Source organism: Larus michahellis, chromosome 2 (genome assembly GCF_964199755.1).
Source record: "Larus michahellis chromosome 2, bLarMic1.1, whole genome shotgun sequence".
NCBI lineage: Eukaryota > Metazoa > Chordata > Aves > Charadriiformes > Laridae > Larus > Larus michahellis.
In genome coordinates this window covers 58142732-58166702 of record NC_133897.1, presented here as the reverse complement: position 1 = coordinate 58166702, position 23971 = coordinate 58142732, and the positions used below count along the sequence as shown (strand labels likewise).

Here is a 23971-nt window from a genome sequence, read left to right as displayed (position 1 = left end):
CATCTCTTTCCACCCCTCTTACCTCTATGAAGCTGAAATACCAGGAGAACACCTTCCTGACAAGGTTGATCAATGATTCCATTCTGTCCTTGTGCAGGTCCCTCCCTTTGCCATACTTCATCCACCCCTCAGAACAGGATGAAACTATAGAAGAGATTAACTTCCCAGCTGCCCAAAATGAGTCTGAATCAATGTTTGCAAAGCATTTTTTGAGTGTAAAGGGTTCAACTAAATAGTAATATTTATACATCTTTCGAAGAAACAGAGTTTACTTCCAGTTGGGCCAAATATATTTGCTAGGATAGTTTCACATGCATCAGAAACTTATATAAATGAGACGATGTCAAGATTTGTGTATGATCTTTCTGAACTTGTGGGTATGTAAACTTCTCATTGAGCTTGCCTGAGATTTAAAAGCCACTATGGTATTAAAACTAAGCCAGATCTAGGTGCAGGTTGGAGGCCCTGCTCTTGGCAAAGCATATCCTTAGATATACAGTGTTTACAATATGGAAGTAAAATAGGAAGATACAATCAGAAGATGGTGAGAAATCTTCTCATATAGAGGGAAGCCAATGATATCAGTTATAGGGCTCTACCTTCCCCAAGCTGTTCTTTTCCATCTGGTTTCTAAAAAGCTACTCGATCTTCCCCACTTGAGAAACAGGGAGGTAGCTTAGTCCCTTCTGGTAGATTCAGCTGTCAATATCACAGCCAGTTTCTGAACCAGCTGTTCAAAAACACTTCCAACAAGCTCAGCTTCCTGCTGTTCTGCTGAATCGAGATCCAATTTTCAGAAATGCGTTTCTGGAAACTGCATTGTGTATGCTCTCCTTAGGGGATGACTCTTTCTCTCCCTGCTCCTCAAGGTCCGAACCTTAAAGTTTAGAGACAACTTTTTGGCTTCGTCCGAGTACTATACATCTTCCTTAAATTGGTTTGTGTTACTTTGACAGCATACACCTTCCCAGGACTTTCATGCAAAAAGGAAGCAGGGCAGGGCTGGTGAGCTCAAGTGAAGTGGTTATTCCTTGGCAGCAGGGTAGGGTCAGAAAGGTTTAGTTACAACATGCCACATATATTTTTTTTTTAATAATATTTCCACTATCCAGAAATTAAAGGGAGAAGGAAAAGATCTGGCATGATTTTAGCCCATAGGTAGTTCCCTGAAACATGAAAAACAGCCTGTTGATAACATTAAAAGAATATTCAAATTGAAAATATTGCACTCTCCAGATTCGCAGCCATGATACACAGAACAGTTTTCTTTCCTAAATGCCAACTCTCGCTTTTCAAAATGCAATGGATAGGGTTATAGAGGGAATTCTTTGTCTGGCCCGTAGTCCTATAAATTCTAATTAAGACCAACATCATCCATCAGACAACTGTCAGTTTAATAACTCCCCTCAATATCATTATATCGCTATAATGATATATCACCAGGGACTTCAAAACAGCAACACGCTCATTAAACAACAGAAAGTAGCATAAGCAGTGAATTTACCCGATGGCATGTCTTTCCAAGAGGCGTTGAACTGGCATAGAGAGTTTTCCCAGGAAACGCTTGATGATCGGTCGGCTCTTTGCAAATTTGTCTTTAACTTCTATTTCCAGAACATCCGTGGGCAGGGAGACAAAGCTGAATTGCTGCAATAAAAGAAGAGCACAGAACATGAAGCTGGCGGCCAGGCCACAACACACAGCTGCTAGCAGCTTATCGACTTCTGGGTATCTCTGGACAGAAACAGTCCATGGACTCCAAGGCACAGGCCTGCAAAATAAAAAGAACTTGGCCTGCAAGCAGGCAGGTGAAAATACCTTACAGGTACTGTGTAATGCTGCAGAATCAGACTTGGGGAACGCAGGAATTTCATTTACTCATGTCATGGCAGCATCCAAACACTTTAAACAAGGCTTGCTGATGGTAAGGACAATACGCCTGCAGAAATGTAATGAACTCTGCCCTAGAAATGATTATTAATCTAAATGTAATTGCACAGATTATGTTCCCCTTTAAATAGCTGCATGTAAGTACAACGTGTAAGTGGCAGTCTGGACAGATGTTTAGTCAGCATTTCCCTCCAAGTGAAATTAGTCCTCTTTGCATTTAACTGGCTAATTGTGGTACTTCAGCTGTGAGGCACACCTCAGCTATTGAGAAGTGGGGGTCTAGTGAGGTGAAGGATACATGATCAGAGCTTTCAGATACATCTTGAAATCTCTCCATCTCTTCCTCATCCCTGCCCCAACTTAAAAAGTCTGAATAGACCATTTATTTGGATCACTCTCCTAGCCTGGTTCACAGCACGATCCCACAGAGTGCTAAACCAGAAGGTAAGTCATGGCACAGGTTACCAGAACACATGATACTGGGGAAGATAGCAACGGCATCACCTAAAACGACTGTTGTCGCCAGGTACTTTGAAACATGTAACCACCACGTCAGCTGATCTCGTTTTAAGAACGCCTATTTTTATTTGTAATTAATGTTACAATAAGCTTTTAGAGACTGTGTGCATGCAAACCTGAGGCAGGAACAAAGAGGGTGATATTTTAGGTTGTAGGAGCAAGGAAGTCCATGTGTACACCTTCCAAGCATGGGAGTGTTAGGATGCCTAGAGATGTCAGGATCTCCCCATAAGAAAAGCAAAGCTCCATTTAGGAATAATATTGAAAAGCAAATGTATTAGATAATACATCTTGCCTTGCTTGCTCCTAGATTGGCTAAATTCTGTATAGACTGGGAGCCGGTGACACAGATGGCTGAATCCTTTTTCCAAACAGATCTGCTGCTACTAGAATATCATCAATCAAAAAAAGCACATCTCTGCTGCGGTGCGCCATAGTAGAAAAACTGTTAAGACTGCTGTTCACCTAACTGAAAGGTCCGTATTGAACTGGAAGACAACTTCTGTAGTAAGTGAACATTGAGATGGATGAAAGGATTTTCTAGCTTTCCTGCTGCCAAAAACAATCTTCACAACAGAATCATGCTCTGGGTTATCGAGGCCTGGAGTTAAGCCCTAAATTGCTTGCTTTATTGAATCATGATCTAATTTTCAGAAATGCTTAGTTCAAACAGCTTCAAGTGAAACCACTGCGAGTGGGATATTCTGTTAATCAGGTCCTGCAAAAATGCAAATAATCAGAGAAATACAGTTCAAATAACAGCTAAAACATTATTTTCTTCTACATCTCTGCAACAGGTTACTAAAGAGGCTAAACGTAACAAAGGGGAGAACATTAATTTCACATGTATATTGAAAGTTGCCTTATAAAAATAAGTTGTACTGCCATTATTGTTTCACCTGCTAAAAACCTCGGGTAACTGCCATTTCATGACACTTACAAGGAAAGCAGAAGGAGGGAAATTAACTTTTAACTGAATAAGTTTATTGTAATGTACAGCACTTTGCCATTTAATGAATTCTCCATTATTATGCTGTTGATACCTACATTGTAAAAAGGTCTCCATGGGGTAGAGCACGCACACAGACAGGTAAGGACTGAACTGTTCATAAGTGGAAAGTAAAACTCAGGTTAATGATCTGCACCTTCCTATGTTATTAATATTTTGTCTTGTGGTACAACTCTGAAGCAAATCAGAATCTGCACGGACATTTGTTTCCATAATATCAAGTGGAACCAAGAATTGTCAATTCCTTCCTTGCACAAGAAACATGTTGACATTTTCCAGAGCAACTATCAGCACCTGAGCAGGGAGCACAGATGGACGGAGCACGGTGTGTTGCACTCAACCAAAGGAAATGTCCTTTTTTTCTTCGAAGAGCAGTGCCTCTCAGATGCGCAAATGCAGGAATAATGATGTAAAAATCAAATTGTGTTCTGATTTCATCACCTGCCAACCACATTGCATTTGGGGATATACGAGAATGCCCTGAGACCAGCCCCTGGTCTATGGTCACAGTTGCCAAATTATTCTGCTAGGAGAATGCTCTGACTTGTAAAAACAGCAGCATCTCGGAAATACAATCCAGCCTTTAAGACCAGAAGCATCCTGTGGCACAGCTCAAAGCTTTTGCCATTTGGAAACAACTGCAGTTTGAGATCAAAAGTGAACTCAGTAAAATAGGTTTGGAGACAGATTGTAAAATAATGGTATTTTTACATACTTCAGTTTTTCCATAATCTAAGCACTTGGTTCCTGCTGTTGCTCTCATCTAGTTTAATCCTGAATGAGCAAGATTTTTCTAAGGCAATCCTTGACGGTGGATGACTCAGGCTCAGGCCATCCACACTGAAAAGCCCAAAGGAATCCTTATTTGCAGAACGGATGAGCCTTTGACCCTTTGAAAAAAATGGATCCCAGGAAAACACCTAGGTTTGAAAACTCAAAAACTTATAAACTCATTTTCAAAAATCACCAATCGCTTTGAAAACATGTAGGTTCTTGTGATATTTAAAGATGGGATAGTTTTCTTTGGATGTGGAAGCAAACCACCATCAAATCCTAGTTTCCCTCTATTCCTGCACCTTCCTTCCTGACAAGTGCCAGCCCCTGTACCCTAGACACAAAGCATCGGCTCATTTACACTGTTCAAAGCCTCAGCCTTTTACTATCCTTTCTATCTGGAAGAGAAAGGATCCGGTGTTTCATGGTCTTCTCCAATATAACTAAGATAACACAGTAGTAATGTATTACTGCTGGAAAAAATTACATCCTTTCCTTGCCTAATATTTGCTAATTGTCACACAGCAATGGCCAGTTTGTGAAAATGACAGCACAAGCCTCATATCTAAGTTAAAAAAAAAAAAAAAGACACACATTATAAATTCTGCAGTACCCTTGGGTTCATACTCAGTGATGTTGTGATTAATAATTCATCCCAAGGAGGGGAGAGAGGAGGAGGCTATAAGATCACAACAGAGATAAAAATCGACTCTTCAGGATGAGGGAAGTTTGATATGGCTTCTACACGTGCCTACAAACTACACCACTGATAACCAGAAGTGCTGCATTTTAAGAATAGGTCTGCTGCCATTTTTTGATGTTACTCTTACAATTTTACTGTAAATCTTACATTATTTGGAACTTTTCTTATTATCACTATTCTTAGTGTTATAAAATTAATTCAGAAATAAAGCTTTCACATTAAAAAGAAGTATAACATTCATGGTTGCGGAGAAAAACAAGAACAAAAGCTTTAGTACAAGGAGCCCAAATACATTATTTTAAAAAAGACTTCTGATTATTCTGACAGTCACTCCTTGAAGCCAGATTCTTTTATGTTTTGCATGTGGCATTGGCTACCGTGCATTTTCTTTCACAGTCTAAGACAGCGATCTTTAAGCTGTGTATTTTCACTGAGGCCATAGCTCATTTTGTGGGTTTGTTCACTGGTTGGGTTCTTTCCCCACAAAAATTTAAGATCCTTGAATCAAAACTGTTAGTGCAAACCCTGTAAGACTGGTCAAGAACTTCATAGAACCTTGCTGGAATCCAAAGACACTAAACTAAAGTTTACACTGAGACTAACTGTAGAAGGGTCTACTGAAGTTTACATAAATGAGGTTTTTTTTCAAAGAACAAAGTGAAAATATACCTTCTGGCAGTTTTTAAATTCTGATGTTCTGACAACTTTTTCAAAAGCTTTAGCCTTTCCAGCTGTCCAGAGGTCCACCAAACTTGATAATGGCTGCATGGATGTGGTTTGTGACTTCATCTGAAGCTTTCTTTGTACTTTCATAGAAAAACTCTCAAAGTCAGTCACGGATTTCAACACAGGTGCAAACTCATCTACCAAACCAGCTGTAGTTTCAAGGCTAAAGCCCCACGCAAGGAAAAGACTTTGTCTAATGACTGATTATGTATTTATTTGGATAACAGCAGAAAACAGGACACCTGGGAAGAACAATCCACAAAAATTGTAAGTGTGTAAGTGATGGCTAGAAATTGATGTTTTTACTTGATCCCTAAGCAAAATTCAAGTAAAATTCATTATATAAAATGTGAGGAAAAAAACTCTTACAAGGTATCACTGGACCCAAAATTTACAGCTGATCTAGACTGGATGAATGGATAACAAACAAGAAGTTAAATCTCTATTCTCTGATTAGCCCAAATCAGTAATTACCTATACTGTTGCATTAGTCACAGTGCATTACCCTGCATACGACATCAACTATTGCTTCGTACAAAATCACTCATAGAACTTGAGATGATACATGACACAGCGCACTCCACAGAGGATATGGCAGATTGCCTCAACAAAACTGCCAAGAAATTACCATTAGGAACAACCTGTTTCTCACAGGGTGGCTGGCCCTAGAAACAGTCTCAGATGCCATCTTGTCCATATACTGTATCAGCTGTCCCCTTCTCTGATCCTTACCAGCTAGGGATGAGAGGGCTCCTCTTTATAGGTTAGATGTAGATGAGCGGAGATCACGGACATCCTCACAGTGAGGAGCACCACTAGAAGCATGAGGTGGTCAACCATCTGCCCCTGTGTCTGGCCTGGAAGAATCCCAGACTGGAAAACCCCCAGAGTTAGGAGCTTTGGAAGAGACTGCAGGGAAGTTATGTGTGCTGAGATCCAGAGGGGGAGAAGACCTTTTTATTTTCCTCTAGAAATGTATTAGGACTGTCACAAGAAATAGTTTATCTGTCAGATGTATTCCTAAAAGGAAGCTACGAACAGAAAGTCTGAACACAAGGAATAATTGAAGATCCCTCGTTTATTGGGGAAAAAATAGCACGTGTCATGAACAGCAGTAAGGAGGCTTTGTGGAGGCTGATGCTTCCTGATCCCTGGAATACATCGGCCATGTCTGCATTAGGAAGACGTGTGGTGAAATAGCAGCAGATCTGGAGAGTAAAGCAGCTGGTGCTGTGCACCTGATTACCAGACATGTTAACAAGGGTTTTACCATGAAGTAACTCCAGGCTGGTGCCCTGCATTGAACTCCCATTATCACCTGGAAAAGTGTTAAGTGCACTCCTGAACCACACCTCTTGGCTTACTTTCAGCTGACAGTAATTCAGTTCATGCACTTTAAGACTGCTGAGTGGTATCTTTAGTGAGGAGATCAGGAGATTTGCTTTGAAATGCTCTCTTGAACAGAATGAAAAGACTACTGTAGATGGGCCCATTGAATCGTTAAGAACCATGATCTATAGAACAAGTTAGTATTTCACCAGCTGTCCATAGTATTTGTATTATTTTCTCAGTGTCTTCTTCAATTACTTTCTTTTTAGGATGTTCTCACATCCCTCAAGAATTATGATGGCTAGGATGAAACAGACTTGCTCTAGAAGAAAAGCCACTGCGTGTCTCTACTTTCCCCACTTCTTTAGCTATTTGTCAATACCTGTCCCACTTGTTAGAGTGGCAGGGGATCCAATGATTGCTTTGTTCCTATGTGTTTAATGAAAAGAGGCAGTAGGATAGGAGAGAGACACCCTATTAATTCCTCACTAAGAGAAAAGCTGCAGTATTATAGCACGTCTTACTAGACACCAAAGAATCTGACCAGGCACAGCCTTAAAATGCTCCAGTCAAAGGAAAAGCTTTAGTCGATATTTTCTCAGGCACCAAAAATCAAAAAGCCATAATTAATTATTTCCATAGAAATACTGAGAAGGGAAAGAGAGGGAAGAGCAAAAGTAACATGATGGAGGGAACCACATGAACATATTAAGTCTTCATGGGCTTCAGTGTATCATCAGTTCTGGATCTGGTCAGCAGTAAGTCATCAGGATTCTCCTCTCATTTACACAGATCTTGCACAGCCACCTCCTGCAGATTCACTCTCAGAGACACAAATCAGAATCAAAGCTACCTAGGATCAGCCGACACATTCATACTCTCACAGCATCTCAATGACCTAAATATAAATCCGATTTTACATTATTGCTGCCATCTTCAAGAAAGATCTGAAAACACTGTAGTAAACACCACTGAAGGAGTTTCAGGCACTGAAAAGTAGGTTCCTGTCTATTGGCTTCCAGACCCACAATGGTTATACAGGCACAGATGATTAATTTTCTTAATGGGAACAGATCTTGTGGGGGTTTAATGCACATCTTAGATATGGTAAAGAATGAAGGCACACGCTAATGCTGATCTGGCAGAATACATCTGTAGCCATTTATAAGATTACAGAACAATTTCCAGAGCTTGAGAATAGTTTTCATAAAAAGCCAACTAATGATGATTAATTACCATATTTTATTTTTACCAATATTATTTGCATCCCCGAATATGGATAGATCACAGTGATCAGCTCTCAATAATGCTATCAAGGAAGTTGTTGAAATGAACGGAGTATGTCCATTAGCCCAAATTAGATAAGTTAAGTGCAAGTCAAGATTTTTAAAAACAGTCCATATAATAACTGGTGGAAGGTAGGTAAATTAATACATTGGTGACAGGAAGAATTAAGCTCTTGATTTAGAGTTGAATAAGCAATATAATGAAAAAGAAAATTTATTTGCAATATCCATTGTGCCACAGGGATGATAGGAGCAGAAGTAACTTAAAAGGCTGTAAACTACATTTGATGGAAGACGACAGATTTAGTATTTCAGCTGAATATTTCATTAGTGGGGTTTTCATTTCAAATACTCCAGTGAAACAATTATATTGTTAACGCACTCACCACTCTCCACCTGTATTATCCTGCTCCCCATTCAAAAAACTTCCTCTGTGTATCTCTGCTGTCCCATACAACACTACACATATGAACAACTGGATAACCTTGTGGGGAATTCCAGTTTCTTAAACTTACTACAGTACTCCTCAATGACAATACAAAATATTGGAGAGTCAGTAGTGTCAAGCACTGAGTTCCGCTGTTGCCAAAGGCTGGGACATGCCTACACATACTCCAAGAGAGTCCTGGAATTCAGCAGCACCTGAAGGGTGCCAGATCCAACGTGGTATCTTATTCTGGCATGGTAAATGTGGTCGGGGTTTTCCCCAACAGTAAAAAGGGTGCACAAAAATATGTGTTGCTGTTCTAAGATCTGATTCTATCCTTTCTACTGAGCTCCTTCAAAGTTGGATAGAGCCTTCAGCAAACTGGCTTCTTAGATTTCTCCCTCAGATTCACTACCTCTCTGAATTGGAAACAAGGAATAAAAAAAGTCCTTCCCATCTATTTCATGTATTCCACAACATTCAGAGTTACTAGTTAGTTAATAGGCTCATCATGAATTCTCTCTGATGGCTTAGATAGTTTTGCAAGATGTCTCTTACTTTACTAATGGCAAATTTCAGCTCTAAGACATTAGAAATTTAGAAGAACTTCTGGATAAATCAAGTGCAAACACTGCTTCAAGAGTCAGGGTTTTTCTTCATCTCTCAAATATTGCCTACAAGTTTATTAGCACAGCATAGATTGAAAATATTTGAGAACTCTCATGAGCACTAATACATGAGCCTAGCAAGACTGATAGTCTTCTAGATGCAGAAGTTGCAATTAAAATGCATTTCTAGGAGAATAATGTATTTTTAAAAAAATCTAGACAATTCCTTCATGCCAAAAGCGATTCCTGAAGAAACTGAAGTTGTCTTGGACTTTCACACTACACTCATCACCAGATATTCAAAAAACTGCATCTGTGAAATCACATCTTTTCTGTGTCAAACTACATTTTACACTTTACCTGGCCATACGTGCAGTAATGTTATACAGTGAAGCTACCGCTCACAAGGCTTTATCAGTTCCAGTGACACCTTTGGCAAAACTCATATTGAATTCAGAATCTGGATTTCACTGCATCTACATTGGACTTACACTTAGGTGTAAGGACCTTCAAGTTTCTGCCACAAATTCTTTTGTATCTGCCAGTAGAAGGGGGGAAAAGGTTATCTAAGTTAAACAATAAATAAGTATTTCAATCAGTGTGATGCTGCGGTTGCTTTTTTCGTTTTGGACATCTGGTGAAATCATGCAATGATTCTGTGAGGTCATGGTAGGACTGTCAGCATCTAGTGCCCTGACTATTACATCAAAATCAGATCAAATATAACCTGCTTTTGTTTAAATTCATACTGTTGATTCAAATGTATTAACGCATCGTTAATGGCTTAAGTTTGTTCTGGGAAGATCCATCTTTGATCAAGTAGCCCCTGCTTGCATCACTCTAAGTTTGTGCTACATCAGGTAGTACCCATCACATTAGCCAACATAAAGCCTTAAGAGAAACAAAAAGCTAACATAAACCCCATACTGCATGATCTTGCTACTTTGCCAAGCATTTTTCAGTCCCAGTACTGCCTGGGTGACCCATCATACAACAGTCCAGCATTCACGATCCCAGAATCAGTGCCCAAGTCATAAATCTGCACCATAAGAAAAGCAGTTAGAAACCAGCACTCAGACAGTCAGTTGCGTTCATGTCATCTTGGCATTCTTGCAGGCAGCATCCAAACCTGACGTATCTATCACTGCTGATGGTCTGCACTACAGAAGCCCTCTCTCCCCAAACCACCTCCCTCTGGCGCTCGAACCCCTGACTGTTTCCTTCTTCTGCTTTTGTGTTGGTAATCTGAAGAGACAGATTACATGAGAGTTTATTCAAGTGCAGTATTTTTGAAAGGTTGTGGGTTATCTGAGGTGCAGAGGGTACAAGTTACAGTGAAACCACTGTAATTCTGTTTATCAGATCTGACACATTAACTACTATTTGTTAAGTGCTCTTGCAACAGAGTACTGAACACCTCTGATTATACACATCAATTAATTCACCAGTGAAATGCAGCTATCTTCAGAGTGATAAAGCAGACACCCAAAACACTATTTTGTGCCTCAGCTAAAATTTAACAATATTTGTAAAGGCTGAGGCAAAGAAACAAACAGTGAAGCTGCAAGGAGTTGAGATCATTTTTATCCTAGTACTGGGCTCCCACCTTAAGGTAGTCTACTCTTCCAGAGCTAGAATTATCAGAGTTGAAATTCAATGCGTCATTTAACAGATGACACTTCCTACTACTTTAAATATGCTGGATGGTTGCAACAGCCAATTTTTATGGTCCTCGTGCTGCCGTTCCTTGAGGCTCTCCCTCCACTCACTACTAAATGAACAAAAACTGAAGCAGCAGTTAACTCAAACTGCCACAGTTAAGAAAGAAACACCATAAATACGTTTAAGGCAAAGTCCAGTGGCCTGAAGTACTTTACCTGCAAAAATCATCAAGTGAATTTGCTAACCAGCTGGAGGTATGCGAAATACTTCTTAAACCACTTCACTTTGTTGCTTATGATTTCCAATGATCTCTATCGCTCGTCTGAACTATCTATCGCTTTACTGCTTGCTGACAAATTATATCTTCTTTTAAAGAAGCTTTTCCCAAAGAATGTGACAGCAGATACATTGTCTCAATATGAAACAATATGGGAATATATTATTATTTTTCTAATAGCAACATTAGAAGAGATACGATCAACATTCACCCTTCTCAATTCTACTAGGTGTACAGAAGATCTGGGAAGCGGGCGCTGCCTTCTGAGACTTCCTTTGCATTTTACCCTCAAACCAGCATGATGGGACAACTCGCCCACCACGCTCTCGCAACTGTGTGGACTGCCAGCACAATGCCTGCTTCAACTAGGGGTTTAGAGTCGAGCTGTCCCGTGGCACGTGGTTTCCAGGAAACTCCCCTCTTTCATCTAACAGTACAGATGTTGCTGAAGAAAAATGCGGCAGTTTGAAAGCAGAGACAGGTGTAAGGAAACAAGCAGGACCATTAAACCTGATTCAGCAACAAGTTCCGTGTCTGAAAATGCTTCTTGTTATTTTTATTTTCTGCAGCTGCCTGCTTCTCCTCCTTGACCCTGTAGAGGCCTGGGCACCATCAGTAGCTAGTCTGGATGCCCCCTGAAGTACTTATCATTTGGCATTATTACACAAGGCAATATTCAGCACTTCGGCTTCGCAAGATCTGATCTGATGCTTCTGCGAGCATGTGAAAACATTCAGAAGCATCACAAAATGAGCACTTCTCTACCCACAGAAGATACCACCTGTCTCAGTGAACAATTCTCAGTGTGAGGGCTCTTTCACCTCATGCACAGCCCTGCTGCAAGTGTCAAAATGTCACATGCTACTCTTCTCTCTTAGTAAGAAATTTCCATTTCCTTATGTCCTCTTGTACAAAGCACCGCAAAACAGAGCGATGGAAGACTAGCCCTAAGTCAGGATAACTCGTGCTGAACAGTATTCGAATGGCCTGTGAAATGAAGATGATCATCGATATTACATGACACAGATGAAAAATTGCCTGATTTATCATGGTGCTCCCAGAGTGTTCCTGTAATGCAAATGGTTACTATGCAAATAGAACAATCTGATAAGTATATGATGGGGAATACCAGAATTAATTAATATAAGTAAATGTATCATCTCTCAGTCTGTAGGACTTTATTTTGGGGTTGATGCCCTACAAAACTGAGGCAACTCTTTCACTTCTGAATTTGTTCAAGGGTAATCAGGAACATATATAATGATCCCAGTCTGCAGCTATTTCTATAGTTTTATTTCCCTATTCCAGATTTTTTCAAGTTTAGCAGCCAAAACAAGTTAGATACATCATTCAACTGAGAAAAAAAACCCAACAAAACAACAAACATCTGGCTTCTATTTACATGTAGTGACAGAGAACCTTAGGAAAGAATCATCCTTCTGAAATAATATATTGCCTAAAATAGTTTTTTTGGGAAAACAATTAGTGACTGATCCGTTTAATGAAATGGCTATGATTCCTCAGTATTTTTCACTTCATATATTCACATCCATCAGTGAAAAGAGTGGACAGAAGAATGGCTATCGCCACAATTCAGCCACAGTTTGCAGTCTTCCTTCTCCCCTTGTCCCATAAAGGGACAAAGATGAAGAAAATCAGGCCTAGGGTCTTCTGTGCAATAGAAACCAACGTGGATTTTCAGTAATAAGTACACTTCAGACTAGCTGATGTGCATAGACTGAAACACAAATGCATGCAGTTAAACATCTCAATATCGGCTGAAGAGAATGCAGAAGGAGAACATGTTGAATGACAGCTCAGCTGTTTTGGACTCCCTAGCCACTAACCGGCTAACAACAGAAAGGGAGAAGCAGCGTGCTCGCACACAATCAAGAAAACAGGGGGGCTGAACAGAGAAGCTGGAAGCCAGCTGTGCTCTTTTGCTTTCTGATGTCCATAATTAGGCCACTTCATTGTTTCTCCTTTTCTTGCAGCCAAACTCCACTGGAAAAGAAATGTCAGCCTGCAAACTCAGCCATCCTGCATGGCCTGAGGAGACAGCACCCATGACATTTTATGAGGGCCACATTCTTACTTTGGTTATTTTATCCTCCAGCAGCGCAAAAGGACCTTGAAGTGAGAACAAGTTACACTGGCTGGGGGTTGCCTTTGTCGAAAGAAGACTTCTGACCAGTATTGAGAGCTTCTAAAAAGCCTATTTTCAGCCTCCATCAGTACAGCTGCGACATCCCTCTTTGGATAAGGACAGCCTGTGTGCCACCTCAGCAGTTAATTCTGGCTGATGCAGAACAGTGGGACCACAGCCATATCCTGGGTTCTCCTTTGAGTGTCAATTCCTGGCACGCACACTTGCTGCCAGCTCCCACAATCACACGTACTGAGCGGGACATACATACAGCAAGTTTCCCCATCACGTCTGCCCGCCTCTAGGCCTGTGTCTTATGCACTTTACTGAAAGATCTCTGCCAACTCCCTGCTCCTCCATGTCAGTTTCAGCTCCTCAGCTTGACCTGCAACCCCTCAGACAGATACATCTGATGCTTGGAGCCACAGAGAAATTATGGGTTGGTGGATGCCTCCTGGACAGGGTCTTCCACTTAATTAAGTCCTGTTAGAAGCCCTTTTTCTCAGACTAGTTTCAAGGTCATCCCCCCCTGCCATGTAACCTCCACCATGTAGGCTCACCCGTCGCATAACTTGATGTGGTACCTAGTTTCTTGACCATGCCTCTCCAGGTATGAGTATTCAGTGACATTTCTGCTGTCTTTTTTCCCCACTCACACTTTCATGTCTATGCAGTTTGACCTAATTTTCTTAAACTACTTTACAATTTGCATTCTAATTTGATAAAATCTATTTAGTCTATTTATCTGTTACTCTTTCCTGTAGTGGAGATATTTGTCTGACAGGGAGCAGCAGTAAATCACACCCACTATGTCAGGCTCCTTTAATTCCAAAGAGATTCCTTATTCTTTGCTGTCTGTTACCATTTCGCGTGTAATTTAAAAACAGCAGGCAGCAATTGAACTCTCAGATCTCATTAATACCTACTAAGCCCTTCCAACAAGAACTAGAAATACTGGAGAGTATTTCTTCAAGGTGACGGGCAAATGTGCCAAAGCTGCCTTTAATGTATATTGCCGTTGACACTTTTCGATCACATAGATTCTTTTTATTTGCATGCTATACTTGTTCTGCTTTATATAATGTCTGCTCTCTATTTAAGAACAGTATGACAGTCTACCAGCAGCCTTTCACGCTGCCCAAGTTTATTTTTCAATTCTGGGTTATGCCTGCCTTCAATAATTAACAGCTTCATAAATTACATCCACAAAGTGCAATCCATATTGAAAGTTTTAATGTATCATTTATCTTTGTAGCTAATGAAGCCTTTTGCATTAAGACAAGAAGTCATGAAACACATCAAGCACAGTTAGGTCAACAACTGCGTAGCCATGAAAGGAATTTTAAAAATAAAAAAAAAGGGGGAAAAGGGGGAAAAAAAGGCAAAAAAAAAAGGCCAAAAAAGGCAAAAAAAAAAAGAGAGGGATACTGCTAGAGTAATTTCCACATTTAAAGAAATGTCTCAGCTCAACACTCAAACTGCTTACCTCTCCTTGCCAGATTGGGTTAACAGTATTACAAATGATCTTAGATCTCTTCTCCTGTCCATGATGAGGAAGCGCTGGGAAGATGCTATGTTTTCCAGGCTGGATGGAAATCTTCAGATAAGGATCTGGATTGAAGAACATTCCCTTCTTCAGACCAAAAGCCTGGAAATCTGAAAGAAGGTAAATAACCTGATTGTTTTTCACATTCCAGGTAGCTCTCTGGGATCTTCGGAGAACATATTGGAAACTGGTAAGGAATTCAAATAATATGGCAGGAATATGAAAAAAACCTCACTATTTTCTTGTTAGGTAATATAAAGGCAAACCATAATAATGTTGTGATTTAGAATTTACAAATGATTATATAATGAAATTGCCAATTTTACAACCTGATTGTGTAGAGTGATCTGGCTTCTAAATCAGCTTTTATTCAACTTAAATTAAGTGATCTGCTGATTTTTCTGAGGAGCTAAGCACTTAGTCAGCCCGACTCCACTGGCAGGACTATTCTGAAAAAGAGACCCATTCATTCAACAACACAGACATGGCATTTGTTACCTCATGTACGTCACTTCTCCTAGGTATCAATTTTCTCTTTCTATGAATCTTAGCTTTTAGATCACTTTTTCTACACGAGAAGCAATTTTACATTTTTTTCACTTTAAAACTTTTCCTTCTCTGCATGGGTTAACTTTACACCTGTAGTAACTGAGGAAAACTCTGGTATATACTCCGAATTTTAAGCAGGGCTTTCTAGTTGCAGAACTCCCAGGGCGCGTAATACGAGTCACGCAGACAAAAAAAACCCAAGCACTTATTTCAAAATTTACTCACAACGTTCTGAAGAAAGACACAAAGTCCATTATGATTTCTCCCTGTGAAGCCAATGAAATGCAAACCAATCTACAGGTATATCATTAATTTTGGCTCAACATCTACAAACTAAAGCCTCTGGCTTTCTCCTTTTCCAGATGCATTTCTAAGCTTTCTTTGGAAAATATAAGCAGTGATTCCTATTAGCGAGTTCAGTAGCAAATTTATTTTCCACAACTCTCTGCATGGAGATTCTCCTTCTCTCTTTAGAGCTTTATTTCACCTAGGGCTATAAGCAATGAACTGCATTCTGGCTACTTTCCTTTGCTGTACTGAAGATGTACACGGTATTAGTCAAGATAGTTTCCAAAACTGCTTCGATGTATACCTAAACATTCATTTTAAACACTGCTTTTTTGTTTTTAAGGCAGGTTTTGAAAACATTAATTTTCAGTCTTTTCATTCTCTTCTGATTAAAAACCAATTATTCTAGCAGGTTGTGGGAGACCATTTAAAACCCTCCAGGCAGATTTTTTGGATGAATCTGAAAATCATACACTTTCTACACCATCATCAGCATTTTTTTCCAGAAAACAGCTGTATCAAGAACAGGGATAAGATTCATCCAGTTGCATTTTGCCTCCTTAACATATGGTAATAGCCAACACAATAAAATGTGCAAGTTAAAAAGAACCATTTTTGTTCCTGGTTGTTTTTAATCATCTATTCCAGCACACAATTAATGTTGCAGATATTCCAAAGCTGTTGGACAGATGGTCCTGCAACAGACTGTTTTAAGAATCTCATTCTTGTGACGTTCTCTAACAATTAACAAAAAATAGGGGATATCACTACTAATAGCCTATTTGAAAGTACTTTGCTGACTGTATGTACTGCCATGGTCCTAGCAACAGTATTACACAAAGAAAATTATCTGCTTCAAACTGATAATGCTCTTTTTTTTCCTGAGTGTACAACCTCTGCGTAACCAGCACGTATCTCCTCTATCGGCCCTGCCGAAATCCTACATGGGAAACTCTTTTGCTATGGAAGTTGTACTGTTAGAAATACATTCCAAAAATAGAAAACAAGATTGCAAAAGCACTACGAATGACAAGGCATAGCAGTGTGATAGTGTCAGGCTGCTAACGTATGAGGAGAGAAAGACCTCTGGGATCTTATTTTCTTTCTCTCTGATGTTTTCTCAAAAGATTCTGAAACTGAAATATTTATTGCTGTATGTGTTTCTGGGTTTTTTTTCCCCTCAAAGAGGGACTGCGCTATCTTTGGGTACCACTGTGCGAAGGAACGCTCTATTGACAGACAGAAAAGAAAGTAACGATCACTCAATTATATATACTGATATATTATGTATCATAAAGAACATATATACTATGATGACCTACTAGCCCCTTTCCATTTATGGGAATTAAGCACAGTCATGAAGGTGAAAGTACTCCTAACCTTGGTTAGTAGTCCAATTTTTGTATTTAGATGAGCAAAAATGATTTAGCTAAGCACACAACAGGACATTTTGTCTCATTTTCTTGCTTAAATTGCATAATGCAATTTTTGTAAAAATGTCAGTTAGAAACTGCAATTTTTAATGTCCAAAGCATGCATTGGGGTAGCAGAAATAGCTTTCTCAAGGACAGATATCCCAGTTATACTTACATATCTCACCACAAAATCCCAACACTGAAAAACAGAGCATCAAAAATACAAAAGCTCTGAATAAAGCTACACAGGCATCTGCAGATATCCAGCAGTCCATTTAATATGAGGCAGTCTGTTTAATTTGAAGTGGAACCTATGGATGCTATAACTTGTTGTAACCAATGGCTCAGGTACTCTCTTTACCACTGGTGTGTAACATCCCAATGGAAGAATCCCAGCTATTCTGCTTAAGCAAAGGAAAATATTTCTCTTACCTGTACTGCCTTCAGAAAAAGGTTCTGAAAATACTAAATATTTAAGTGATGGTTTAAGGTTAACTGAATTTAAATCTTTGGTGAAACCAAGGAATTCCAGAAGGCTTGGATGTGTCTTGCTGTACACTGTAGCTTTACAGTGTATTTCTTGGAAGCATATGAGAAAATGCTACCAAGATAACACATCGATGCTTCGCAAAGGTATATTTTCATCAAGTCTCTTAAAAAAAAGTTATTAATATACCATGTGTCAGTTTCCCATTTACTCATAAATCACACTTTAGCATGAAAGGGGTTATACACATCTATCAGTTTAATGACATCAGACGATCTCTCATGAAAGATGACAGGAGGAAGGAATCCAGGTGGCGACACAGCAATTACAGACTCTTTCACTCGGGCAGACTTTCAGTAATTCTAAATGCATGTATCCTAATGCAGCTATGTTCACTTCACTTTAGAAAAATGGCTTATACTAACTGCTGCCTGCCATTCCCCCAGGAGAATTATGAATTTGTTCCAACCTCAGGGCTTCCTTTCCATATATGCTGATATCTGGGTGTCTGGATGAGACCTAAGGAAGCTTTGCTCTAGGACATTTGCATGCATTCAGCCACTGTCTCTAAGGTGGGTAACAGACTTCCCTGTCTGCCTTGGAAAGGATCATTCTGCAAATCCACTTTCCATGCAGCATCACAAACTTTGGGGCACTGATGACTGGATAGTGACGGAGACTGTATTTTTGTGGGAATCTGGAAATCAGTGTGTAATTATTGGCAAAACATGGAACCAGGTGGGGATATCAATTCCGACAGACACAGGTCAAACACATCTGTGTTTTATCATGTTTGATTTTTGCCTCAATACAAATGACTAAGTTTTCAAAAGGTCAGGGGAGAGGTATGATTTGCATTTGTGAGTCACATTCTGTCATGCTTAGCAAGGAGATTCTCTTATGGTAATGATCAGCAAAACTACTGTGAAGATGGTATTTCAGTTCCGTGCAGAGACAGCGAGGTACTGGTTCAGTCCCATGCTTGCAGAAGCATGACAGAAAGGATGGAAAACCAGAGCGAGAACAAGAGGCTTGAGCAGTCTGGTATATAACATAATTATGTTTAGTCTGGATCTTTAGATCTATTAGTTCTAAGTTTCTAAGTTAAAGAACTTAGGAACTGTTCTCCCAAGGGATGGGAAGCTTTCACCAACAGCTCTGGAAGAACTTTCCTAGAAATAATATATAAGGTTGGAACTAGATGATCTTCCAACCCAAACCATTCTATGATTCTACTGCAAAGTTACCAGAACACTGGGAAGACCAAAGGGTCACTGGAAAGACCACAGTCAATTTAGATTGTGATTTAGCTTGGTGAAGACCAAAACGGAATGTATTCTCTTTCTGATCTGCTCATTAATGGCAGAAAGTAAAAATACTGTAATCTCACTGAGATCCTGTTAGTTTATGTATCAAGGCACAATAAACCATCTTCATGATCCATTACCACAAAAGAGCTGCTAATTAGGATGTCAATGGACACTTCCACCATTTCCCTTCAGTTTTCCTTTGTAAATTCCCAAAGAGCTGTCAGCTCAGGTTCTGACAGAGTAGTTGAACAGGACCGGTATCTGGGTTGACTACCAATGAGGTAAGGCAATTGCCAGGGTGAGGATATGTCAGTGGTTCTTTTGTAGAGTGCACTTTGCAGAGCTTGACTAAAACAAGCATGACCTTCCTAAAGGGTAGCAGTTCGTGTACTGAGCTGAGCTACCGAAGGCATAGTGGTGTCTTCAAAGAAAGGAACAACAAAAGTCTGCTTGATCAACAGGAGGCACATGGGTCCTGCCTCTCAGCTAGGTGCTTTTAAAGCAATAGGAATTATTTTAGCTGCTAGTAGCGTAATAACCTTTCAAAAGTAAGAGCATAGCAATATTGCATTGGCTTGGAAATACCAATTTGATTCATGCAGTAGTACATGATACTGAAATTTATCATAATGAAAGTGAGCACAGATTCACAGAAGCATTGCATCTGGTAATGGATTTCAAGAAGCAAATACTAAGGAATTTTAGAAACGAAACAGTAATGTGTAGTGACAGGAAGTCTTAAAATCCAACACAGCAAAATAACGCAGGAAAATTGAGAAAGATACTACATAATGTACGACAGCTTGCTGGCTTGATCAGGTACTGAATGAGGTTCTGCAACTGGTAATATGCAAGAAGTTAAATCAGATGATTAAAGTGTTTTTTTCTGCTCTCAGAAATCTACAGATCTATAGACAGACTCCATTTTCCTTTTAAAGAAGAATGTAAAAAAGAAAGAAAGGGCTGGTGTAGTTGCACTAGGAGACGTTTAAAGATCTTAGATTTTAAAAAAATTACTAAGTGGAGCAGATAAGCCAAAACATTTCTGTCACATGAGGCTCCCAGGCAAAATATTAAAGACAGTGGAAAAGAGGAGAAAAGAAATTTTTTAGCTGGAAATGCTACAAGGGAAAATGAAAGGGATTCTCATTTGTGTAAGTAAGGGGCAGCAGAGGAATCAGGAAGAAAATAGGTCATTAATAAATGAAAAGGAGCAGAGAAATTAATTATTCAAAAATGGCTGAAAGACAGGCTACTTTTTTAATTGTCTTCATCAAGAAGGAAAACACAGAAAAAGTCGGAACAGCTAATGTGAACAGCTTAACACGGCAAGGGGGAGTTTTTATTACAGCAAGCAATTAACCACAGGAGCAAAGTACCATCTCTTGGTGTCCTCCGGTCTAGACTACACGCCTGTCTGTAAGATACATCTGAGCCAAACTCCCACAAAGCTCCACACCATGGAGCAAGGTGGCCTGTGTTATACAGCATAATGGAATAACTGAATTCAGAGCCTTTTGAGGCTTTTAAATCTGTTAGTCTAGAGCACTGCAGTGCTTTGTATGCACCGGTGTACCGGAGGTGGTAGAAAGCCACCTCACCTTTGCAGAAGCTCTGATGGGTATAAAACAGTTGAGTGGTTAGTAACTCAGGTTTATAAAGCATACATCTGGGCAAGTCAGCTTCTGCCCTGGGGAGGGCAGAAGAGGAGGCAGGTTTATAGCAGTATTAAAAAAAACCCAACATTTAGCGGCTAGAACTCTTGTCATAAAGTCAGTCACTAGGATTTCAAAAAATGGGTGGAAGATAAAGTGTATTATATATCTGCATTCTGATCAAGCATTTCATGGTAACTACTGTTGTCAAAATGACCCTTAGCAGACCTAGTACTATTTCCAGTTGTGATTTATACTCTGACTTCCATAAACTGACAACTGATGTTACCTAAATGTCTGGTCTGAAAGCCACACAAAAATAACTAACATTTCTCAGAGAGGTGTGATGAGGACAAATGCCTGCATGTTTGTTGAATTTTCAGATCTTCTGGTCATTACTTCCACGAGAACACTTATAAATAAAGAGTGTGCAAACACGAGACACGTGAAATATTAAAGCTTGAAAAAAGTTACTCTATGCAACATATAGCTAGGAGACATATCATGCAAACTTCATGATAACACTTTCTAAATATACCAGCCAACAGAATGGTTTCAAGGGCTTTCAGCGAATGCGTTACACTGCTCCTAACCCATGAACCTTCAGTGAGGTGGCTGGTACATCTCAGGAAGCTTAGCACATTTCTTCTTTCTGTAGTTCACGCGAGAGAGCTCTGACACTTTCAGCTGCCTTATCAGAAGCGTGACATTCATGGGTAACAGCAGAAAAGTCACGTCGGAAAGTAAATGCAAAGTGACTTCATAGCTTTCCTTAAAGACTGTATTTAATTTAGCTAAATTAGGCTTACAATATTTCTCTTGGTATTTTAAATAATGGAAGTTGTAATAATACAGTCATCATACAGACGATTAAGAAGCTTAATCATAGGAAATTATCCTCTTTGAGATCAGTGCTGCTAACGAACCTATTAATCTGAACTAACCTTCCACAGGACCAACTTCCAGTCTCCAAAGAACCAAATATGAAGAAAACGAACCTCCTACTGACATAATGCAAACTCTCAGCTATTTCTGTTCCCAAGAAGCTAGCGATCTCCTTTTGCCCTGAAGCATCAGTTTATACTTTTTTCTTTCTTTGACATTTTTATTCAATCCAGAAATCTTTTCTCAGGCAAAACTTCCAGTGAAACCAGTTGGATTTTGTCCAAGCAAATACTCCATAAAACTACAGAAAGAACAAAGCACTCTGTCACCAACTTTTAGAAAGAAACTGTTTCTGCACAGTTCATTTAAACACAGGGTCTGACTGGAGTGTCTAGGCAGTAGAGCAAGCAATACAGGTCAGCTGAAATGGACTGATGATGTTAGGCGTTTCTTGGGATTTGGCCTACTTTGAGATTTTTCTCTCCCATTCTAATAATTGTTTTGTGTTGTTTTAAAAAATTGATATGGTAGAAGGCATAGCTCTTCTCACATTCTTTAGATGAGTAACTGCTTAGGGCACAATGGCTCTGTGCAGCACCTAACACAATGGTCCCCAGTCAGACTAATGGCTTTACACTTCTGTTTTTTTTTTTTTTTTCTTTCTTTTTCTTTAATTGTAACTAAATCAACCATAATTTGGAAACATAACTTTTAAGTCATGACACTGACGGTGACAGTATACCAAAATGCAGATATTGAAGAAGCTTATACGAGCTGAAAGGACTCGCGACAATAGAGAGGTTATTGTTATGATAGTAGTGCAAATGGAAAGGAACCGCAGTTCCTTTCAATGCCTCTGCAAGACCTGGCTTGATTTGCATTTTATTATCTAGCATAACAGATATAGGAACAGCAGTAATTTCACTTTGAGAGAGAAAACAACATTTTTTTGTGGTTGTTAACTAAGTAAGAAGGTAACAAATGAATCCCTGTGCTTTGTTAATCTGTTAATTTCGGACAGGACGAAATTGAGCTATTTTGATAACAAAGATTTTTGATAAAATAACTGTGAGCTCAAAGCCTGGCTGGCATAGAAATGCAAATTTATATCTTGTGATATACTCTTGTGAACCACTAGATATCCCAAATGTATTACATGGTATGGTCTTTGTATGCTTTAAATCAAGCTGTAAATTAAACAGTTTAGTTTATAAAAGGGCCCACTGATACGACCTAATTTAGCAGTCTCAAAAATTATTACTCTTGACATCTCTTGGTCTACTAGGCCAAAGAATCTGAGAGAATGAATAAATGTTACTAATTCTGGGAAACATTTTCTGTGCAAGATTATTTAAGAACATTAAGAAATATTAACTCTACCTCTTTATTTCTGCTGAGCTAAACCTATGGTTTTATCGAATTAATGTGACTAGGTGGGTGCCCAGCATCCAGCCCAGCAAAAACAGGCGATATGTTAAGAGAGCCCCATCTAATATCAGTCTAACCTGCCATATAGGATACATAACCTGCCAAGGACCACCCTGGCCACCTAATTTGGAAAAGTACTGACTTGCACGCTTAATATTAAAAAGATATAGAAGTCCTAGACTTTAACACACCTTAGAGGGAAGCTTGAAATAAATCATATGACAAAACCAATCATGTAACGCAATGCATGTCCAAGTATAGGACTTTATACAGAAAGGCCTATGCTTGTAAAAGTTTTGAACTAGGGTAACTCTTTTTTCTCTGTACTACTTCCTCAGAGAATTTCCAAGTCAAGTTCAGCATCTTTCTCTTTGTCTTCCAGGAGCTAAAAAACACATAATAGAAAGCAAAAAAATTCCAAAATGAGAACGTTGCTCACAACTACTCTTTTGACAAACTGATTTTTTCTATAGAAGTGATTTACAGATTGTTACCAAAGCCAGATCAAATGGTCCATAGCTGCTTCAGGGATCCATATTAAGCCTTTAAAACCTGCAGTGACATGCCAAGTAATGAGGCTAAACATTCTTCAGAAAATTTAGAGCACTGAGAGCACTCTCGTGGCTCAAGAACTCCGCGAGTCACTGTTGAGCAATACAGACAAGCTCATGCTCTATGGTACATGTCTGGACCAAGACAGTGGAACGTGCCAACAAACAGAAGACTACCGCAAATCTCATTTTGCTATATAAGTAAAGTGCATACCTTTGATCTTGTTTTCCCTTTCCCTGACCACATTTAATCATAAACAGAAAAACCTGATGTGGCCCCAAAACCCTTCTTGAACAAGATGCTGCAGCACATAACTCTCATTGAAAAAAGAGAGTGTGGCAGTAATCACAGATATTAATTCTCTTCTTCAGCATCACTTCTAGAGCAAAAGGCAAAAAACCATGCACAAATATATACCTACATACATACCAACATATACATGAAAGGTTTTAGTAATTTCATTTTCCCACTGTCTGGGCTTAAAACTTTCACATCAGCAG

The 23971-nt window shown here is 39.4% G+C and overlaps 1 protein-coding gene across 6 annotated transcripts in view; it reads right to left on the bottom strand.

The window, feature by feature from the left end:
• The window catches only part of HECW1 (HECT, C2 and WW domain containing E3 ubiquitin protein ligase 1), a 296546-nt gene that overhangs the window by 76997 nt on the left and 195578 nt on the right, over positions 1-23971 (bottom strand). For all 6 annotated transcript variants that reach the window (XM_074575619.1, XM_074575623.1, XM_074575620.1 and 3 more), the window contains 2 exons: positions 14843-15012; positions 1505-1647 (listed from right to left, as the gene is read on the bottom strand). In XM_074575619.1, coding sequence (XP_074431720.1) covers positions 1505-1647; positions 14843-15012 — 313 coding nt within the window. The remainder of the gene's footprint in view (positions 1-1504; positions 1648-14842; positions 15013-23971) is intronic.